General features: G+C 39.3%; 1 protein-coding gene across 17 annotated transcripts in view; it reads right to left on the bottom strand.

Annotated features, from left to right (window-relative positions):
• DTNA (dystrobrevin alpha) overlaps positions 1–22,910 on the bottom strand; it is a 222,407-nt gene that overhangs the window by 96,318 nt on the left and 103,179 nt on the right. For 16 of the 17 annotated variants that reach the window (XM_069854059.1, XM_069854071.1, XM_069854058.1 and 13 more), the window contains one exon: positions 3,385–3,452. In XM_069854059.1, coding sequence (XP_069710160.1) covers positions 3,385–3,451 — 67 coding nt within the window. In that variant the 5' untranslated portion in view covers position 3,452. Of the gene's footprint in view, positions 1–3,384; positions 3,470–22,910 lie in introns of those variants that run through there. The other variant, XM_069854072.1, reaches the window with a different exon arrangement.

The following is a 22,910-nucleotide window of genomic DNA, read 5'->3' as shown; positions in this document are numbered from 1 at the left end:
GACCCTAGCTCATTGAGCTTCCTAGGCTGCAGTACTACTCCTAAAAAAGATGAACTTGTAGGCAATAATGTTGCTTTTTCTTCACTATTTACACAGACAGTGGATGGTATTATTTTGATATTATTTTGAGAGTAGGTGCTTTTGCTGATAAATTCCTGGAAGAGAGAATTCAATTTTATCATGATTCACATTTTGCTGCAGTCTGAGATCTATTTGTCAAATAAATTCTGTAGAAAAGTGACTTTACTTACACGGAGAGTCCTGAAAAACAAGTGGAAAGATACGTGGGACTGAGCAGAGCAAATGAGTTGTGAATTTGTAACTTGCCCACAGGACTGACAGTGGCCTCTCTTTCCTTTTGCCTGCTGGCAGTATTTCACTCTGGTTTCTATGAATACGCTCCTCTGGTGTAATACTTTTTGCAGTTCGTGAAAATAATAAAGGGATACATTGCAACCTTTGGCTGCTGGTTTCTTGCTGGATAATTAGTGCTGGCAGGACAATAGTAATGTACATTTCAAACTCTCTTCATCAGTCTGGATATATCTGAGCTTGTCAAGCAAGACTAAGGGTAGCCTACTGATTTGACATCCAATTGTTCTTTTTGAGACATTAAGCCACAGTTTAAGCTTTTACCACAGGACTCTACAGAATATGATATCAATTCTGATACTAGTTCACAGAAGTGTGTAATTTGGAACTAGAAACATGCCTCTTCTGAAGGAAAGGAAACAAAAGTCAAAATAAACTTCTTTAAATACAGGGAAAATCACATAGTGGACCAAATTTAAAGTAAGAGTCAAATCCATATATCCCTTGTTCAGAACAAACTTCCTTCCTAAAAGAGGCAGGAGAAATTGGATTTTTTTTGTTGTCTTGTATAGTCTGGAACATGAACCATTTTCCAAAAGTATTGTGGTGTCTCAATTATAAACTTGAAAATAATGACTTCAAGAACCTAAACCACTGGCAAAGTCCTCTATACCATGAATTTTCTTCCTTTAATACTGGCAGGTTGTGGAGTTTAACTTTTTACCAGTAGCTTATGTTTGTTATAAAGTTAAGAAGCTTGACACCGGCCACAGTATGTAGGGCATGTGGAGCACATGGGTTTTGTTAAACATGGATTGTGTGGCCTTGCAAACATCTGAGGCCACCTGAATGCAATGCCAGGTTCAGCTGCTGTTCCAGTGAAGCACACCCTTTACACACACAGAGGCATCCAAGGGACCCGCAAAATGCAAAATTCAATGTTTCACAAATAGAGATATTTTTTTGCCTAAAACATATTTAGTTTTTCACAAAGACTTAATATTTTTCCCTCTTTTAACCTAGTTGGAACCCAGTTCTCTACATGCATGTCTAGTAGGAAGAGGAAGGGAGGTAGGCAAATAGAAAAGGGAAGCACACATGAGATAAATAGACTCAAGTAACTACACAAAAATAATAGAGCAAGAAAGAAAAAATAGTAGACAATAACTATTTGTATACAGTATGGGAAAATAGTCCCTCCTCCACCTCCAACTACTGACTGTAAATTTTCCCAGCACCTCCTTAACTCCTCCAAAGCAATGCAACAGCAAAACAGCCTTTGAAACTGTGGGAACAAACATTAAATCCTCACAGCAAAGTCTTAAGCAATTATCTTCCACTTCAGGAATGTTTCAAACCAAATGAAGTTAATGGACGTTGTGTTATTGACTGTAGGTGTTATAAGCTCAAGTCTTCTCTATAATTCTAATTAAAAGTACAGTATGTTCTGACAATGGGCAAATGCATCACCCTTTTATCTTGTTTTTCTTCTGTTTTTTTTTCTTTTTCACCTTCTTCTTCTGGCCAAAGAACAAGTTCTCTCTTCACTGGTCCAAGATGTTGTAGGCAAAGGACAACAGAAACATCTATCTGAGTTACAACAGCAACACTTATGTAATATTGAAATAGTTACAGAGCACAACAGAGGTAGCGTACACAGTGGAATGAGCCAAGACCGTTCTCAGTAGGCCATCTGATTGAGAAGTCCTTAATTTGGAGAGCTCAGGAGCACAGATGTAGGGCATTCAGTCACCCCTGGGCTCACCTCCGGAGAACAGTCCTGAGCACATTTAATTCAACAGCACAGATCAGGCCTTTCAGTGTGCACAGTTGCTCAATTCCCTGTAATGCTGATCTTCGCCTCCCCCAAGAGATGCAGGAGATGTTCTGTCATTTTTTACTGTGTTGAAGGGGGCAAATAATAGGAAGCTTAGTAATTACAGACAGAACTTAGGTAAATCTAGTAACCGGGTGACAGTCTTAAACTTCATATGTAATAGAATTTCCTTGAGAAATGGTGGCTTGCTTGTAAGAGAAATATGAGATGACTGCCTAGGGGACTGCAGAAACATTGTTAGCATAGTACATCCCTGACACTATTCTGCAGGGAACACAAAGCTTCACTATAAACTATAAAAAATGTGCTGCAATGGGGTGTGTACTATATGAGTCCCTGTACTGTGTCTGGCTGGGATGGAGTTAAATTTCTTTATAGCAGCCTGCACAGTGCTGTGTTTTAGATTTATGGCTACAAAAGTGTTGATAACACACTGATGTTTTTTGTTATTGATGAACAGTGCCTGTTCCACACCCAGGCCTTTTTGTTCCCTCCTCTGTTTCCTCAGTCAGCTAGGGGTGGGAAAGATGTTGGGAAGGGGGCACAGTCAAGACAGATGACCCCACCTGGCCAAAACAACAGTTCATACCATATAATGTTATGCTGAGCAATAAAACTGGGGTAGGGAAAGAAGGCAGTGGAGAGTTTTGTTTTCCAAAGGGGACATTGCTCAGAGACCACCTGGGCATCAGTGTGCTTTTAGGAGGTGGTGAGTAACCACCTTTGCATCATTTGTTGTTGCATTTCATTGTAATTTTTTTTCCTCTCTTTCCAGCACTTAATCAACTGTATTTATCTCAAGCTGCAAATTTCCTTGCTTTTGCTCTCCCTAAATTCACTCTCATCCAATTGAGGGCTTGTTGGGGATTAAGCAAGTGGTTGTGTGGTTGCTTAGCAGCTGACTGGAGTGAAGTCACTACAGACATCCCCGCTGAAAGTCTTATTCTTTTGGAGATCTTCAAGCCTCTCCATTGCCACCTGTGTGTTGCAACACTTCTGTCTCAAGAAGCTACTGATTAAAATAAAACAATCACAAAATCTGTCATAGAAAATCTCTCTCTCCTGCTATTTGGTCAAATCAGTAGGTTTTCCTGTAGTTTTGGTATCACAACATTAAACTGCTTCTGAAATGGAGAGATCAGTTACTTGATGTGGGAAGCTTGCATCAATTCTACTGACACTGCATTGCAACTGGCTTAGTCTATTGCAGCAAAACATTTCTAGGAATTACTTACGCATTTCTGCAAACAGCTGCCTTCTTTCTGCCATGGTATTTCCTCTTTTCCCACAATCTTCAATCATTCTGGAAGACAAAATCATGTGAAAATGTTGAGTATTATTCCCAGACTGAACAGACGTACATAAGCATCCACAATCGATTCCAGAGAACCTTTGAGGTTGACTGGTGCTCCATGTGTACACAATGCCTTTTGCCAGCCTCTCTGTGGCACGGTTTGAGGAGAAGCAGGTCCCAAAATTGTCCTCCATTTCCCAGACTCTGCTTTCAAGCATTTGTTTTCCCCGTCTCTCTCTCCCAAAGGCAATGTTCAGTTTTTCTGCTTGATGTAACTATCTGACTTACATAACACAAGCTCTGAAATTCATTTAGATTTTCTTAAATAAGGAATCTTCAGATTAAATTATGTAAGAGAGAAGAAATCATAAAAGATTCAGATATTACTTTATAGTTTAGAAAATGACTTTCTAGCCAGTTCTGGGTAAAGGAGACAAAAAAATAACACAACAGCTACTAAATCTGTGCTCTACAACACAATGCCCTCTATTTACTCAAGCAAATACACTCCAAATATTCATTCAAATTAAAAACAGTATGCTTCTGATTAAATGAGTTCCAGTAAAAGGCTCAGAAGTAAGAATATATTTTCCTTCAGTTTATGGATATAAAAATCTTCACAATATTTTGAAGAGCAGTACTGCTGGATAGAGAATAGAGAAAAAAGACAGCTTCCTTCACAGCCAGCAGTCAAACCATAAAAAACTAAAGCCTTCAGAGTAAAGATAAACATTTTTAGCAGCACTCAAAAAATGAAACCGATGTTAGAATCACCACTACCTATGGGCAATTATCCTAGCAAACCAATATCCTGTCCTCCCTGCCAAGTCTGGTTAGGGTTTCTGACCTGCATTTTAACCTACTTCCTTATCACAACTAGACTACGTAAAACGACATTGGACCACCCAGGATATAAAGGAGATGCTCTGTAGAGCCCTGCAATCCAAAATATTCCATCATATCCCATGGCCACCCCATGTATGTATATAACAGGAAGGATAAAAGTACTGGATCCTGAAGTCTACCATCATCAAAGGACTCTGGACAGAAAAACAGTTTCCTTTTATCCCTTGGAGAAAGAAATGCAATCACATAAGAGGTGTTCAGTTGAGTGGGATTCTTTACTTCCAAAATACACTGTTCAAATGAAGTGGTGGTACATTATAACTGCCTTTCCCAAACAGCCTGTTCAGTTCTCAGAGTACCGATACAGGCAGTGTGGAAGTGTGGTCTATGATGGACATTTTGTGATGTGAGCAGCAGTCCCACTAGGAAGTGGACAAAGGGTATGACTGCAGTCTTTTTGCAGGGATATTCAAGTTCACCCTTGTGTTCTAATTTGGCCAGAAGCGATATAGATGTGTGTAGCATGGCTTTAAGGCTGAGCTAATACATCCTGCCTTCTGCAGAGATAACAGCTTTCAGCATAGTGCTTTACCGAAATGGCCCCTTGGCCTCTGATCTGGAGGTAGCTGGTGTCTTCCTAGCTTAGAGGTGTCAGGGAAGACACAAACCTGCCTGCAAAATGAGATATACCTCAAGATCCGTCTGACCCAACCTGCATCCTAATTAGCTGGGAAGTGGCAATATCTTTTCTGTGTGGATCAGCCTTTACTCTCTGCCCACAGAAGATTAAAAACGATGTAATCCCACTAACCCCTGCTTGAGTTCCCCACTTCTTTCTGTTTCGAATCGAACTCACAGTAGGAGACAAATTTGCCATGGTACATGACCAGATCTCCTAGGACAGGTGGGTTAATAAAGCTCTTTGAAATGATAGCATCTTTTTCCAGGCAGGGCAGTTGAGTGAATACTTCAGAGCACATACAAGTTTAGATTAACTTTTATTATTTGTAGAGTGAGTCACAGGCCATTATATTTTCCTCTGATTTCTCCTGCATTTAGACTTATTCTACAAACAACACACAACTGGTTTTCAGGCTATATACTATACATATTAATTGACTGAGACTAGGTTATTTTGATTTTAACACAATGATTACATTCAGTTTCTTGATACAATTTACACTTAAATGTTACAGATTTTTATCCATTTATTGTTTTCCTGTTTTCATTCCACCAAAGTTCTCTAAGATTTGTGAAATATTTGTCTCACGGTGACCGCTGAACATTTTACCAAAATCAAAAGGGGGGCAACTTTACTCTCCCTTCCTTCATACCATCCTCTTGGATAAAAATATTCCTTAGGTATTGCTTTTAAATATCTACAGTTCATTCACTGAAATGTGGCTCACCTGTGACCTTACTCACACATGGAAGAATTTTTCCAATTAAAATTAAATAAGAAAAGGTATTTTTCAAATAATGTAAATTGTGCAGCAAGTTCTCCATTTCCTTCAGAAAGCCCGTTTCTGAAGTGTCCTTTCACAGGGATAAAAATTGTTTAGTGTTTTTCCCTTTTGTGCAATTCATCCTCCCCTTACTTTCATTGACGTTTATATCTCTTTATATAAAATGTTCCCTGGACCTGATCATCATTTTTCAGAATTTCCCATTATCTACTGAAACTGAACCACCCTTTTCACTACTAGGGCTTATTTGGATTATCAGGCCTGACGAGTAGCTTTATATTTATATGCACACAACTCAGGCTTCCTTTGAGAAGGAAGAAACTTTGTACTGCTATTTCTCACAGCATTAGATATTTTGCAGATTTTAAAATAGCCTTTGTCCAAAATGACAATCCTAAACTCCCCTGCAACAGGATATATGCCATTAAGCTAATGAGAACACTAGCGGTGGCAGTGTTTTCAGATAGATATCTTCTATCCTTCCTTCACATCTTTTTCTGATAGAAGAAAAATGACAGATGATGCTCATCAATATTGTTATTTTTGTGTTGGCATTGATAAGAATTCACTCAACTGTTTCTTCCAAGCTTTTCATATGGGTTTTTAACTCTAGAATGCCATACAGCCCAGGCTCAACTAATGCTATTGCTCATGGGTGTTGGACATCTCCCTTTTCAGGCTTGTTCACCTTGATACCACTCTCAGGTAGACAGCTCATCTCTTTAACTCAGATTACAGAGGCTCACACTTTGAGCCTGAGATGTGCTCAGCTCAGGCTGGTCGTGAGCATAACTGACTACAGTCATGTTCCAGAATTTTGCATTTTGCTTATAATACATGTCAAGTCACAGAAAAAAACAGTACTATTTGTTCTACAGGGGAAAAGAGCATATCACAAAATGAACTTCAATGTACTTTAAAAACCAGAATTATCAGAGACATAATTTTGAAAAATATTAATTAATGTATACTCTTCCCATAGTAAGGATTAGATTATATTTGTCTTCTGTTGATCCCTTCCATTACCTTCTTCCCTTCACTTTTCTCCCCAGGAAACAGCTCCTCGACTGCAGGCAGGGAGAACACCTACTGTGCATCTAATTAAAATTCCTGTCACGGGCTAATTAGTAAGGTACCAATTAGCAAGGTATTAAGGCTTCAATATATTACAGACATTCCAGAGCAGAAATCATTCCCAGCATAAGGTTTCCAGCCTCTGAAAAAGATACCGTGAATGCTTAATTTCTACCAGTGTATCAAGCTGAAAACTTATATGCTACCAGTGCTTGAAGAAAAATAAAAAATAAATAAATAATTTAGTTTGATTTTAACTCTTATCACATATTGGAAGCATAGTTGGTCTATTATTTTAATATACTCAATTTGTTTATAAAATCTGGGAGGGAATATCATGTAATATACACAAAGTGAGAAGGAAATTACTCATTTTTCTTTTTTTTGCTGTTGTGGTGCTTTCTATGATTTATAAGTACAGTAATAATCTCTCTCACATATAAGTGTTTTTCTTGTTTTAGTATTTATAAGGTAAATAGCTTATTTTATTAACCCATATCGTACATCATCCTTCTTCTAATTTGTAAATTTTCATTTCTTGAGTTCTCTCCATGTGTGGTAAAACCCATGCCTTACTTCAATTAAATCATTACCTCCAAAAAAACATAATAAGATGTAATTGCCTGTGTATCTGGAGAAGGAGTTCCCTTCTCCATACCCCTTCCAGGAGACTGTAAAAAAATTCCTGACCTGATACGCATGTGCTCAAAGTTTGATGGTTCTGAGAAAAACCATCCCATTAATACTTCCACAAATCCTCATCCCGTTTGTCTGCGAAGTGCCCCAGGGACATGGGAAGCATGCTGGGGAGGAAAATTATCTGCTGAAGTTGATTAATTGTGGCATGAAAAGTTTATTGAATCCCACGTGGTGGCTGTGACACAGCCACGCGTTTGACACAAGAGGCTCTGAATCCTGACCAGTGACATTCCTGATTGTCTTTCAGGCTGGATAAAAAGGGTTTTTTTCCATTGCAGCAAAAACAGAGGAAAAAGAGAAACACTTGGCTCTGCCCAAGACTTGTCCAGTTTTGCTTGCTGCAGGCCTGAAGCACTCAGGAGCATTCTGGGATGCAACTTCTAGCTGGAGGGTTTGCTCCAGAAGGCTGGTAAAACCAATAGTGAGCATCCTGAGGTCACTTTCAGACAGAGTACCATTATTTGGTAGAAAATATCAACCAGGCTCAAGCATCCTTTATCTGAGCAGTCTGTAGTTCGCTGCTGAGGAAATCTTGAACTCCTGATATAAACAGCTATTTTTTTTTCTTCCATGAAATGTCAAATGTTAGATATTCACTTTGGTATCTCTGGGAACTGGAAGCATTAGGATGCAGAGAAACGTGCTGTTCTTTCAGTGGCTATTTTTCATGCACTCGACAAAACTGCTGCTATTTTCTGTGTGGCCGGTCAATATTTAAACCCAGCTCTGAGGAGACAACATTAATATTTTTTTTAAGCAGCACAGGCTTCTTGTCTGCCATTGCGTGGGGTAATTTTATCAAAATGCCCTCCATCTGCAACAAACCGCTATTTCTCTTCAGGGTTTACCAGCATCAGAAATTTTCATATATGAAAATGAAAGGGCCTGCTAGGATCTAGCTTACAACTATCTGTCGTTGTAGTCAACAGCTAGGTCCAGAGCACTATTCACGCATGATTCATGGCAATGTAGAATCATAGAATCGTTGAATAGTTTGAGTTGGAAGGCACTTTAAGGATCAGCTAGCTCCAACCCCCCCTGCCATGGGCAGAGACTCCTTCCACTAGACCACATAGCCTCATCTAGCCCAGCCTTGAACACCTCCAGGGATGGGGTATCCACAACTTATTTGGGCAACCTGTTCCTCACAGTAAAAAATTTCTTGCTAATGTCTAATCTAAATTTATGTTCTTTCAGCTTAAAATATGAGCGAGAAGATTTTCCATAGATTTTTCTTCTTATCCCATTTTCTCCAAATTCAGGCCTGGTAAGCGGATGCTGCTCAGCTAACCAGAGCAGTCATGGCTGATTATTTCAAAGTGAATTTTGATTGGAGAACAGAGGGTTAAAAGGGACAGTGGGTATTAGCTAAAACCATATTTGCCAAGTCACTAACTTTCGCAACCCTTGAAGTTAATAACCAGAATTGTGAAAGGCCATTTCAGAGCCCTCTTCCCTTAATGGATTTATTGGTGCCTTTATGAATGTCTGTGTCCACATCTTTTAATGAAGCAGGTCCCTAATAGGTCTCTCTCAGCTTTACATTCCAGGACCAATCTTTGGCACTGCAATAAAATTCTTCAATGCTGTTTCCCGAGGCTACGTATAACTGCATTGTACTTACGGTGCTTGTTTGTATTTTATCTAGAAGAGATTTTTAGAGTGAAGGAGGAAAATAAAAGCTGTTGCTAAGCTCCACCTCAAATTGAGCCTCAGCAAGCCTGCCTCATTTTCTTTTTGTCATATGTCAAAATTTTTATATTACAAAAAAACCCATGAAATTCTCTGCTTATTTATTTATTATACCATTTATTGCCATTTAGCGAAATGTGTGAATTTTGTTTTTAAGAAAGAATTGTCCAACACGCTTTTCATCAGTTCCCCTTTCGGAAGCTTCATATTCTTAGTATAAAATTATCAAAAAGGCTTAATAAGGCACCCACTGCAACTGATTTTCATAACACTCAGTCTTCAAGGAAGCCTGAATGCTATGCAAATCTTGTCCATGAGGTCTAAAAAGCAAATTGTGAAGAGGTTCAGCACTAAAGAAAAAAAAAAAAAGGTCAACTTGAAGATAGAAAACATGAGAGTCGAAATACACTAACTTCATATTTAATACTGTACAAGGTCAGAACTTTAACAGAGGATGCCATGACTGTTTGGCTTCAGGGAACAAAGGAATCACCAGTTTTTTCCATGTGCACTAGGCATTATCAAATTTAAGAAATCAAAATGTTATTAACTAGGACAAAATACATCCCAAAATCATTGTTTTTCTACTTTTGATGGGTGCTTGTAGAATATAGTTTTTAGCTTCTCTCTGCAATGCAAAGGAGGACTTCCCTTGTCTAACGGAGAATCTTACCACTCCAGATATACATTTGAGAAAACCAATACTTGAGACTTACAATATATATGTGAAACTTTACAAAACTGTCTTACAAGAGTTGCTTAGGCGTATTTTCCCAACCATGCGCTTTTAGAGAAGGCCACCTTGGCACTATAAGAAACTACTCTACTGGATGAAACACAGAAAGAAAACTAACAGTACTCCAAATAAGCTTCCACCCATGAGAGCACAAAGTTATCACATAAAATAATTTTGGTCAGGTCCAAAAAACTATTTGCCAGTGCTTCACTGCTGTCACTTCTGATGAACTGCCCTGACAACAGTAGGGATTAATTTTAGCTAATCAGTACTGTGTTTAAATGCAGTTTTTTTAAGTTAAAATTGAAATATTATTTTAAAATTATATTTTGTCTAAGTTGTGTTAAGCATTTTAAAACAAATAAAGCAGATATTTATTTCCATTACACTAATGAACAACTCTCAGAGCCTTATTTCAGCTGAGAGGTAGTTAGAAATACTCTCTGCTAACAGTATTTTTTTTTTGTTACACTCAAAACCCATTCCACAAAGAGAAGGAAAACCCAAAACTCAGACACAAAAGTTGATGATATACAGTGCCAAATCTGCTTGTCTGATGTGTTAATCTTTTAATGGAGTTCTGCCACTCCCTCATCATGGAGCTGGATTTCAACCAAAACTCTAGTTCTTCCTTCAACATAAGTTTTTTTTAAAAACTATTTTTCTAATAAACAAGTGATAAATCAAAGGGAAAACCATAATGAAACTCAAGGGATAAAAAGCTATAAGGACTGTGTCACAGGGAGCAGGTAATTGACACTCTGATAACTTGGTACTCCAGTCTTCTCTCAGGTCTTTTTATTTGCCATTGTAGAAACAGAAAGGAAGTTGCAGGGTTTCACATATAATTAAAATCCTACTTAGTCAAAGGGACCTTTCAGTTCTTCTTGTGCTGTCATAATTAAAGCCGAATTCATCTGAGTTAGCTGTCAGTGATACAATTGTGTTAGGAAGTATTTCCTGGCTTCTGTCAATTTTAATAATACCAGTTGTCAGTTTTCGTAAATAGGGATTTGATGATTATTTGCTGTAGGACAGCAGGTACTTTCATCTCCTTAGCATTCCAAAAACGTCTAAATAAACCAAATGGTAGCAGTGGAAGAAGGTACATTCCCAGGCAGTTCAAATTATTGAGCTCCTTTACATGTACTGTGAAAACCTTTCACTAAAATTAAGTATAGTTGGGTAGTCAAGCAGATTCATCAATAGGCTGTTGGCTATTAAGTCACCTTAACCGATCAAAAGTTTCAGGATCAAAAAATTAGTTGAATGGCCATTGATTTCGAGAAGTTAAAAAAGCTTATCAGCTAAGAAGAGTATTCCATTATTCAACTGAGAAGAATTCAAGAAGAATTCAAGAAGAATTTGGAGTTTTCATTTTTACACCTGAAATAGACAACTTTGGCCTTTCCTTACTTTTTAATTTTCTGATATATTATAACAAATAGATTCAAGAAAAAGCAGTCTGAATTATATCTAAATAACACAGTTAAAAAAGAATCTTTAAAAACACCTCTGTGGAAATCCGAGTCTCTCCAGATCCAGTTGGGGAAAAGGTGGAAAACAAATTAAAAATGAAAGAATGATGAGGCACTGAAAAAATTGTTCACATACATCCTTTCATAGTGGTACCTGTTAATTTGTCGTGAAGTTCAGTGAGACCGGGTACTAGGACAGAAGAATGGCAGTAGAATGGGAATTAATGAATCTATGAGCATATTTGGGCTAAGCAGACCTTCTGAGACAGAAAAAAAAGCTTTGATTCCTGACTCTGTATGAATCTCATGCAGACAGAAATCAGATCCTTAATGCAAGTAAGAGCAGCCTACAGGCTGATCTAATTAATATCTGAAGAAGGTATTTTTAGCGCTTAGCTGTAGTCAGGGAGTAAGGAAATGGGAGATAACCTCTTTTTTTACCTGGCCTATTCCTCTGTGAGTGGCCTGATGACTTGGGTAAAAGTGATAGAACTTCATCATTTCAGTGCCTGCATTCAACTGTAGATTCTGCTAAAGCAGATGCCAACTTGTTCCTTTTAATTCTATTTTCAAGTACCAGATCACATGTCTGAGTCCCTAAGCGAGTGGTGGGAAAGTAAGTTCCACAGGCATTGTTAAAGTGATTTCACTTGGCAGTCTTAGCTTTAATAGCGCAGTCCTCAAGATATCCAGTTAAATATATTAAATACACAAAAGTGAGAATTATTAAAATCAGTATCTGGACATTATTGTTCCATAACTGCCTGCCTGCATACCCATGAGAAACCACACAAGTAGTACAGCAATATATCGAGCAGAAACAGAGCAAGTAAGCTGGGAGTAGTACCATGTGATAACAGAAGAAACAGCAGAAAAAAAATATCCAAGTATTGAAATGTCTAAGCTGGTAAAAAATTAGGTGACAAGAAATTACAGGCCAATCGAAACATTTCTGAGCCTTCTAATGGTAAACACATAGAAAAGGCAAGCTCAGATGGGCTTCAGTTCAACAAAAGCTTTCTTTAATCTGTTCTTATTCCCTAAAGCCTTTACACACACACTGAATTCAAAGCATATGCTTGAATTCCATTGTGCCGAGTTGAGTACTTAGCTGAAGAAGAACAGTCTACTGAAACAGGCTCAAAGGTTTTTCTATTTAGTCCTTAACCAATGTCTAACAAAACAGACAGCCTACTAACAGCGTAGATAAAAGGGAATGTACTTGGAAATGGCACTTCAAGGAGGAGTCAGAACATCTCCCAACACAAGAAAAGATTTAGTCATGTGCAGATCTGTATCTAACAGAGAACATACCTCCTCCACGTGTGATGTGGAGTTTACAGAGCACTAAGGTCACTTGGAAAGCAAAAAGAATTACAGAATTAAAGAGAAAGGTGTAAGAAGCACAAGAATCTTTCCCCCTTTCATCCTTCTCCTCTTCTTTATTTGGACATATGTTGAGATACTATTCAGGACACTTTTATAAAAGTGGACTGAGAAGAGAACTATGGGTTTTTGTCAGTGCATACATCACTGATTACTCCTAAAGTATCCAGCCACAGAAGGTTAGCATAAGCTTTTCGGTTACAAAACTGTCTTTGATGCAAATGGATTCTGTCTTTGCCTCCCAGCAAATTTAGGTCTCCCACTGCTGGACTACTCTCATACCTTACCATATCCTTTCACATTAGTCTAGTTTATTCATTTCAGTGATTAATAAGGTGCAGCTATTTATTAGGAGGAGGAATTTTTGCAGAACTATCCAATTAATAAATAGTAAGGCAGGCATCTTATGTCCCCACTACAGCATCAATATGTTAAATGTGAGGCTGTGAAGGGCTCTAATAACTATAAACAATTCAAGAAAAAGCCCACTCTGATTTCAACAGGCAAAGGATGACTAGAAATGGAAGCAAAAGTAAATAAAAAAATCAAATGCTTGATATGCACCATTGGATAGTTTATTTTCTCAAATAAAAAACCTAATATACTGAATTAATTTTAACCTAATTAAATCTGACATTATTTTATTAGACAATATCATTATTACAATAGCGTACAGAAGAAAATGAAATACAATATAATTATGTAGCAAATAAATAGTCTCATACACTAAGCTAGAACAGAAAGTTAATGCTTGAAATACTGAATGCAAAGATAATGGCTGTTGATGCTTGTAAATGGACACAGCAAAAACAGGTTGCTACATATGATTCACTAATCCTGCTGTTTCCTCTCAGATACAAGCATTAGCTCTAAAACTAGTTGGATCCTGCTAAACTCGAGTTACTGTTGTATATGCAAAATACGCTCGAAGAGGAACATTTTTAATAAACCAGCAGTAATTATATTGTAAATGAACATTTGGGTTATAAAAATCCCTCTGATGCAGCACAAACATTTCAGCCGTTAGAAATACGCTTGTAAGCAGACTTTAATACAGAGAAATTTTGGTGTCCTGAGTTTACTCTTCCCATGGCAAGGAGAGAATGTGAAGAAAGCCAAGGGGAGCAAATACAGGAAAGCTGAGAAGCTGCACAGCTAGTCGAAGCAGCACCTATGTCTGCAAAGATTCCTGATTTACTTTGAAACTACCAAACAGTTTTCAAAGATATTTTTCTTTATGTAAAATGAAGTAGACAGTTTCTTAGAAACATTCATCTAAGGGTAGTCAAGACACAGACACACTCCCACAGAAGCATTACTCTAGGACACACAGAATGCATCAACTTTGGTAGAAAAATGATTTTTGTAACAGTAATGACAAGCTACAAGGGGCGCCAAAACAGTCCAGACACAGTCTCACAGCACTTGATGTCTGTATGTGCTTCTGCTAAGTTCCACCAAAAAGTAAACTAATTTTTCAATACCTCCTTCCTTTGCAAGGATCTCATTTTTCTTCTGTGTCTGCAGAGGTCTATCGTTCTACATATCTTTAGTAGAAAACCAACAATGTACCAACAAAGAAAACCAACAAATGCGCACACAAAGCTGTAATGGAAGATGGACGTTTTAGGTCTCTCATTGCCAGGAGGAATTACTGGTCTCAAGCTGACATTTTCACCAGAGCAGAATAGTTATATACCCTGGGAGAACTGCTATGGACTTCAGTAATGCTGTTCAATGAATAAGTAAGGACTTTCCTGTCTTTATGTCATGGTTTCATTCAGCAGGAGATTTTTACAAAGACCACACAGCAGAGCAGCTCTAGGAGAACCACCTCAAAAATCACCCCCCAATCGCTGAACTCTCAGCGGTGAGGGTGCAATTTCCAAGATCCACCATGCTCACACAGCTGTTTCACAAAGACTCATCACCAAAAACCTGTGGCCATCTACCATCAGAAAAAGCTCACAGACAAAAGAAGAAGGGGAATGGATCAAGGAGACACCTGACATAAAAGCATGGAGCATTATTGCCTCCCAGCAGCCTACAAGGTGCGATATATTCTGGGAAAGAGTAACAATGAAAACTGCTAAAAGCTAGTTTTTATGTGAAATGCTTTTGTTCTGAGCAAATAAAACATTGGATAGATGGATTCGGTGTCAGGCACTGATCACCCATAACCATGTGCCACAGCAGCCCAGTGGCTGTACCACAGCCAGAGTTGCTGGGGTATTCACGGCCACTGCGAGGGCAGTGCAAACTGCGCCACAAGAGCAAAAGGACTACATGCATCTTCTCAGAGAGCAGTAGCCTTTCTAGGCTCGGATTTTGACAAGATGATGTACTTGAATTGACCATCACAGGCAAGAGGCACATTTACCCAGCTAATTACAACCAGCAGGTAGCTAACAGACCACTTCCATCATCAGAGGCGCTGTGTACAACCAGCCCTCCAGTGAGTCAGCAGCCAGTGTGATGCTCTTATCACACACTGAACACCTGCTGTCAAAGCAGCGACCAATTTACTTCAGGAGAACAATGGAAACCGAAACTGGAGAGAAGTGCATGTTAGTTAGACACGCCCCACTATTGCCTTGACAAAACCATATCCGAGGTGAACCTTGCTGGTAGACAGAGTCAATCCTTAGAGTGGTCCAGAGGCATTTAAATTTTAAGTGCATTCACATCTCAGGTGTTATCTGTTTAATTCTGAGACTGTGTCTAATATTGTTCTGAGTACTGGTAGTCTGCCTTATGAAATGCATTGCATCAGAGCAGGAAGCAAGAGATCTTCTCCCTCTGTCTGGCTCTGGTTCAACCATACTCAATCATTACATTCTGGTTTAGGCACCTGCTTGTCTGGAAGCTGTTGGCAGAGTGGAAGGAGCAAGAAGAAGAGACAGGGAAATACTCAAAGGGTGGAGACTGGAGGATCTGATTTCTGGGAAGAGAATAATATCACATCTATATACTTATGTTAAATGCTGATGAGCTGGGAATAAAATAGCTCTCCGCTGTTTCTGTCAAAACCAGAATTATTAGGTGCGATACACAGGGTCTAATTAGGAATAAAAGGAATGGTATTTAAACACAGAAAATGCCCAATCTAGTGAAAGATGTATGAGGCCGGGGACAGTCTCTCAAGATATGTGGTGAATGCCCTACAGTCTATGGCTTTTAAAACAATCCAAATCAATCTTTGAAACAGATATTGTAGGCCCAACACTGTATTTTCAATGAGGTGAAATGGAGACTCCAGAAGTGTTTCTGGGCCAGACTCTCAGATGGTATAAACTAGCACGTAATAGTTCTATCAGCAGAGAATCATCTTTCATTTCTCAGTTGTATATATGTTTTTTACCTCTTATGTATTTCATAATTTAGTTTCTTAGATCCACAGCCTTCAAAATAGACCAGCTCAGCAGCCATATCCTATTCCTTCATTGCTCTTTCTGCCTTCACTATTACCTTTCATTTCTTCTTTCCCAAAGCATCCACTTGCCTCTCCTGACTTCTGATTTCTCAGACTTCCCCTGTGTTGTACAACAGAGCTGCCATGTCCTACAGCAGGCTGCTCAGTGACAGCTAACCACTTTGCTTCTCTTCTTCGCCTCCAGTGTAAGCAGAAAGCAAAAGAAGAGAGCAAACTGCACAGCTGGATTTTGGGCATTGGGCTCAGTTCTTTGCCTTGTGCTGAACAGAAGTCAAAAGGCCAAAAGATGAAAAAGATGGAAGAATTGCCAAATTATTCTTTACTTGAGAGGAAGGTGACAATAACACCACACCCTATACATGAGAGAAGTGCTCTAAAGACACAAGATGACTAGGAGCAGTATTGGTGTTATGAAGAAGTTGCCCTTACCTTAGAAAAGGGAGCAGATAAAGCCTTTTGGCATAAGTGTTGCCTCCAATGTTCTTTACCTTCTACTAAGAGAAGTTCTGGCCGGTGATTTTTATGGACTGAGCTAAATTAACTGGTACTTTTTACAAAGCGCTCAAGCTACACACAGAACCCCAACACACGAGAACTTCCTGGAGCAAATTTTTCCCCTTCTCAAATTATAAACCTACATGTGGACTTGTCCAGTGCTCTTCAAGAGAATGCTGCTCACTCTCCCACCTTCGCCTTTGGTGAAGGGTTTTGCCATGTGCAAAGGGGAAAAATAAACCTACGTGATGTTGAGGCTCTGGAGCATGTCCGGACAAGAGCAACAAAGCTGGTGAAGGGGTTGGAGAAGAGGCCTTATGAGGAATGGCTGAGAGAGCTGGGGTTGTTTAGCCTGGAGAGGAGGAGGCTGAGAGGAGACCTTATTGCTCTCTACAACTACCTGAAAGGAGGTTGTGGAGAGGAGGGTGCTGGCCTCTTTTCTCAAGTGACAGGGGACAGGACAAGAGGGAATGGCCTCAAGCTCCACCAGGGGAGGTTCAGGCTGGACATCAGAAAAAAAATTTGACGGAAAGCATCATTGGGCACTGGAACAGGCTGCCCAGGGATGTTATTGGGTCACCTTCCAGAAGGTGTGTAAGAGACAAGTGGCTGAGGTGCTGAGGGGTATGGTTTAGTGATTGACAGGAATTGTTGGACTCGATGATCCAGTGGGTCCTTACCAACTTAGTGATTCTATGATTCTATGATGGAAGGAGAAACAATGCTCATCCTTGCTCTGCTGTCACAAGGCACTGTGGTGAGGTATTGGCTTTGAAGAGCTAGGGACCAAATTAGAGCCAGGTGGCCAATTCAAACCCATTCAGGATCAGAAATCTGAGAAGCAAGACCATAACAAGCCCAGGTCTATTGGCAGATAGGCAGATATGGTCAGAAGTGGAGCTCTGCATCAGGAAACCAGGCACATCCTGTGTAGCCGGATCCTGGGCATGAGTAAGACAGAGCTGCAGCAAAGTCAGCTGAAGAAACAAAAGCATTTCAGCCATGAAGAACCATATCTATGCTAAAAAGGGGCAGGACTAAGAGGGGAGATGAAAGAACACAGTATAATACACCAAGCAGACAAGAAAAACTGGTGAGATTATCTGATACAGCTCCTGGTGGGGTGAGTGGCCAACCCTCAATTCCTCCAAATCTGTCTGGCCTTTTCTGCCAAGGAGACTAAATACAACCCGTTGCATGGCTGAGGCTTTGGCGAGGCTCCATCTCAGCTGACCAGAACTTCTGTTGTCCCTTGATCAAGGCACTTCTAGGAAGACAGTATCCTTCCAGCTGTAGGCCCAGCCACGCAGGCTGTCACCATGTGCTGTTGCTGATTTCCCACAGAAGAGTTTTCCAGTCCTCTTCACCTCTCCCTCTGTTCCAGGGGATGGTGATACTTCCCCATGCACATCGTTTTCTCTCCAGGCAATCAAACTTGGGAAGGGCTGGATCTGACCTGGAGTGCACAGGAAGCCTGACAACACAACTGAAAATCCTTCTCAAGCATCACTTGAAAGACCTGAAAACACACAGTCTAGATTGGCTTTTCAGCTCAAAAATTTCCCTTTCCAAGCCCTGGAGAAATAAGGGATCATTCTGTCTTTTCAATCCATTGCTTAGTGATTCAGGTTACCAGTTATCTCAACTCTATTTCAGCTCTTCTAATACCTGCATTTCACTACAGATGCCCAGAGGCAAACGGTACTTAGGAATTAGAGGTATGAATTCATTTCCAGAGGCACTGAAACAGATTTGACAAAATCTGTTGGGTAAATATTTAGCTGCAGGCCTGGTTCTAAGCAAGCCTGTGGAAGTATGGTTTTCTAACACAAATGAGTTGAAAGGGGAACTTGAAAAAGCCAGAGAAGCTTTTTCTCCAGTTGCTTACAATTTTACTTTACTTACTTATATTATTTACAATTTTGCCACTCAATGCTATTTGTATAGCAGCCAGAAAGGACAAGTCCTTTGCTTGGAACAGATTTACATGCTGGAAAGTGTTGAAATATTTGGCAAGGAAGGGCTTTTTGGTGGTGTTCCTTGCATACACCTCATTTTTCTGCAGCTGAGGAGAAGCACTGAAAGGATTTCCACTGGCAATCACCAAAGCCAGGAGATTTGTTTGTATCAAGCGCCAATCACTCCTCACTATATCAGCAACAGGCTGTTCCAGGTTGCACCATCCAATGCACAGTATTACAGAGACTTGGGTGAGCTGGAAAAGTATTACAGAGTAGCACTTCTCGAGGTAAGTATTTGTGCTTCAGTAGTACAGGGCTTCTCAGAGCAGAAGCCCCAGTGAGTCCATGAGCAGCCACAATGGATCAGATCCTGCTATAAAGTAACAGCAACCCTGGAAGTCCTTCAAATACGCAGTTACTTATAGAGTCAGTCTGCCTGCACAAGTTTTAACATAGCAGTCATGGAGCTATAAATAACCTGCAGCATTAATAAGATCAAAAAAATGAGGGAAAAAACCCCTATAACATGATCACTTCAAGCTTTCTTTCATCTAAGATCTCAAAATACAAAGAAAATCAATGTGTATTTTTGAAAATCCTGTTAGCTATATAAGGAAAAAACTCCAGGTTGAGATGCAAACATCTAAATTTTCTTTCTTCTGAATGATGCTGAAACTGTGCTGACTGAGACGGTGTCACTGTGTGGAGGGGAAGACAAGAAGTCACTAAAAATCTTTAAAATTCTGTAAGATTTTTAAATTTATAAACCTGTAAAACTACATACAAATAAAAATTACTAACAAATGGGTTTAAAAAATAAAAGAAGTCAGAGAATCAACATTTTAAAGCCTCTGGAAGTTGCTGGCAGCAACAGTTGACAGCATCACCTGAACTCTTGAACAATGTCGAAAGCTCAGATCCTACAACAGTTTCACGTGAACTACTCAGAAAAGGAAGAATATTGAGCATTGAAACCAATGCTTCGTATGTGAATGCTCTCAAATTTCAACAGAAAAGCTAGGCAGATTTTTTAAAAAGCACACCTTATCAGACTTCAATAGTATATTTGCCAGGACAAAAAAGACTCATCAAATAATCTTTGTCTTCACTGCTCAGTTTTTGGATATGGCAAAGGATTAGAAAAAACCCAAATACAATACCTTCTCAAATGTAAACAATAATAAAAAAGCTGTTCTCTTTCTCCTTAAGTAAACCAAACAAACAGAGATCACACCTGCACATGTTTGGTTACATCAGGATAAAAGTGAGTTTGTTTTGCATTCATTTCACTAGTACTGCAAACACTGACTGCAAAAAAATGTAACATCAGAATGTATATGGGATAGAATGCGTTTAAGCTTTTTAAGCTTCTCGTGGTCAACAGTTATTCAGAATAATCTTTTCTGCTATACTGTTGTCCATGGAAAAGATTTAAACACAGATCTCCCATCCTTCCAGGCAAGATACAGCATCCGGACTGTCTCTATTCTGGTACAAAGGTATTTTACAGGTCCTATCTGCAACAAACGCAAACTTCAATATATACAGCAGTTTATGCTGTTATTTATGGGGAAAAATTACAGATTTTGAAAGAAAAGGACTTCAGTTTACACTTTACATTTTTACAGGCTAACTTGAAAAAGGAAAAATGTCTTTTTAATTCTTTTTCTCAGTAAACAGTTCTTTTGTATTCCAGGCAGGTAATTGTGCGGGAAAGTGGATGTTCCCTCTTTAAAATAAAGGCTTGAGTTTTTTCAGTGGTCTAAGCCAAAGTTTTGCCCTGAGTTACGAATAGCAGACACTCTGGGAGGTTTGCGTTTGAGGGCTTTTGGCCAGAGTTACCAGGAGTACTGAAGCAAAATATTGTGGCACATTTTTCTTGGCTGGAATGAACCCTGCAAATTTTATTTTGAAAAAATGGCATTCTGATACAACCTCTGCTTCTTCCTTAAGCACGTCCACTCTAAAATGCAGTAGTATTTGTTCCATTGCTTGGAAGCCCTCTGACAATCTCCCTCAGGATCAACACCTGGAACAAGACAGACAGGACACTGGTCCTTGCTCCTCAGGTTTCTGTCACACAGAGAAAGGGCAGATCTGAGCTCTGTCTTTACGAACAAACACATCTAAAGCAAGAACCCATTTATTCGGAGTATTCACAGAATCACAGAATGTTTTGGATTGGAAGGGACCTTAAAGATCATCCAGTTCCAACCCCCCTTCCATGGGCAGAGACACCTCCCACTAGACCACAATGCTCAAAGCCTCCTCTAACCTCACCCTGAACCCCATCCACGACTTCTCTGGACAACCTGTGCCAGTGCCTCACCACTTACACAGTAAAAAATTTCTTCCTAATATCTAATCTAAATCTCCCCTCTTTCAGCTTAAAACCATTCCCCCTCATCTTATCACTGTACTCGCTGACAAAGAGTCCCTCCCCAGCTTTACTGTAGGCCTTCTTTATTTGTTTTATTGCTATGGCTTTTGCTAGCTGCAGACTTATTCCCTTAAACTGATACCCTACTTGAAGGTGCTACAACAACATAACTTCACAAATGCAGCCTGCACGCTGTCTTATGGAAATCTCTTGCACTGAACTTGAAAGCTTCAGCAAATGTGTCTGAAACTTCTCCTTTTAAAACAGGGAGTTGAAGCCTGTTGAAATGCACCTGGAATTTTTTGCCGCAGCCCTGTCAAGTTAAACATCCTCTCATTCGGGAACAAAGGGCACTTGCTGACATATGCAGCCATGCTTGTCCTGCACCGGTTAATGCTTCTCCACTGCTGGTATGACATCTTTCCTAAAGGCTGTGAACTTTTCAGTGCCTCTTTTCCAGTGCAGTACATTTAGAGCAGAAAACAGAACAGAAAGGGTGCATATGTCTGTATATGAAAAAAGTAAAAGCTCTTAATCTTCTATATAAAATATAAAGTTTAATCCCAATCCCACTTACATCAACAGAAAGGCTTTCATTGACTTAAATGACAACAAAGTTGATTTTGCCAGGATTTTACCTACATTTCATTTTAGCCATTATGGCTTGTGTTTCCAAAAGTAATCAGTGATTTAGGATACTTCTATTTCTAGATATATCGTAAGATGACCATTAGGTGTCTGCCTTTCACAAAGGAAGAGTTCTTGTTCTCCTCCCAAAATTCAAGTTGGGCAATCAAAATAAACATCATCTTTTGAAAACAGTGTAGTCTGTATGCTTGTCTATTTTGCTGTGTTGCACTGCTAAAATTAGAATACTGCAAGGTTAAATTGTAATGTGAACAGATTCACAATCAAGGGAGAGACAAGACAATGGAACAGCAACATCAGAAATAACAATTGATATGAACTGAATGACAGCAACGCATGAATTGGATCCACAGTCACTTCTGTTCTTTAATTACTGTAGGATTCTCAGTGAAAAAGGTGGCATTTGTTATAAACAACACAATCTTGTTCATCCTCAAGTGGCAGATGTGAAACACTCACTGATGAGAGGCTTTATGCATTATTATATCAGCTCATTTCTCCACATCTTTATCCACTTTTGATAATTTTGGATTTAAAAATGCATGCTGTTTTACAAAGGAAACTAACCTAATGCCCTTGATGCAATAATTTCTGTCACAAATTCCAGTGAAAGTAATCTATCATTTAGCAGTCTAACCTGAGCTGATAGGAACAGTGCTACCTACCAAATACTTAACATAGAAAACAGGCTGAAAAGGCACAGAAATTGCACGGGACACTCCCAGAAGAAAGAGGTTTAAAATACTGACTATATTTATGAAACAAATCATGGTGAGGTAAAAAACCCAGTTATTTTAAAATACAGGCATAGTCACTTAAACTTCTTCCTTGCCTGCAGGGTGTTTTGACATACCAATTTTTCCACTGATACAAGAGTAACTTAAAGGGACAGGACTCTAAATAGCTGCAGCTCATGCAGTCCTGCCCTTTGCACAGAGCTGCAAAAGCCAGATGGGATATGTAGAAGACAGCAACCATGGCCTGGTTTGCCTCCAGCACACCAGTGGGATCTTTCTGTTCACATCTGACCAGTTGTAGCATAAGGGAAGATGGATCAGCATTTTCCTAGGTAAAATGCACCTGAAGCCCTGGCATTACTTCCATAGAAGATGAGAGTTTCAGAAACTGAGTGGCACATCAGATTTTTACTATCCCCTTCCAAGAGCTGCAATT

This window comes from Phaenicophaeus curvirostris, chromosome 3, assembly GCF_032191515.1.
Source record: "Phaenicophaeus curvirostris isolate KB17595 chromosome 3, BPBGC_Pcur_1.0, whole genome shotgun sequence".
Lineage (NCBI taxonomy): Eukaryota > Metazoa > Chordata > Aves > Cuculiformes > Cuculidae > Phaenicophaeus > Phaenicophaeus curvirostris.
Note: the sequence above shows the minus strand (reverse complement) of the source record. Positions and strands in the feature narration are given on the sequence as shown.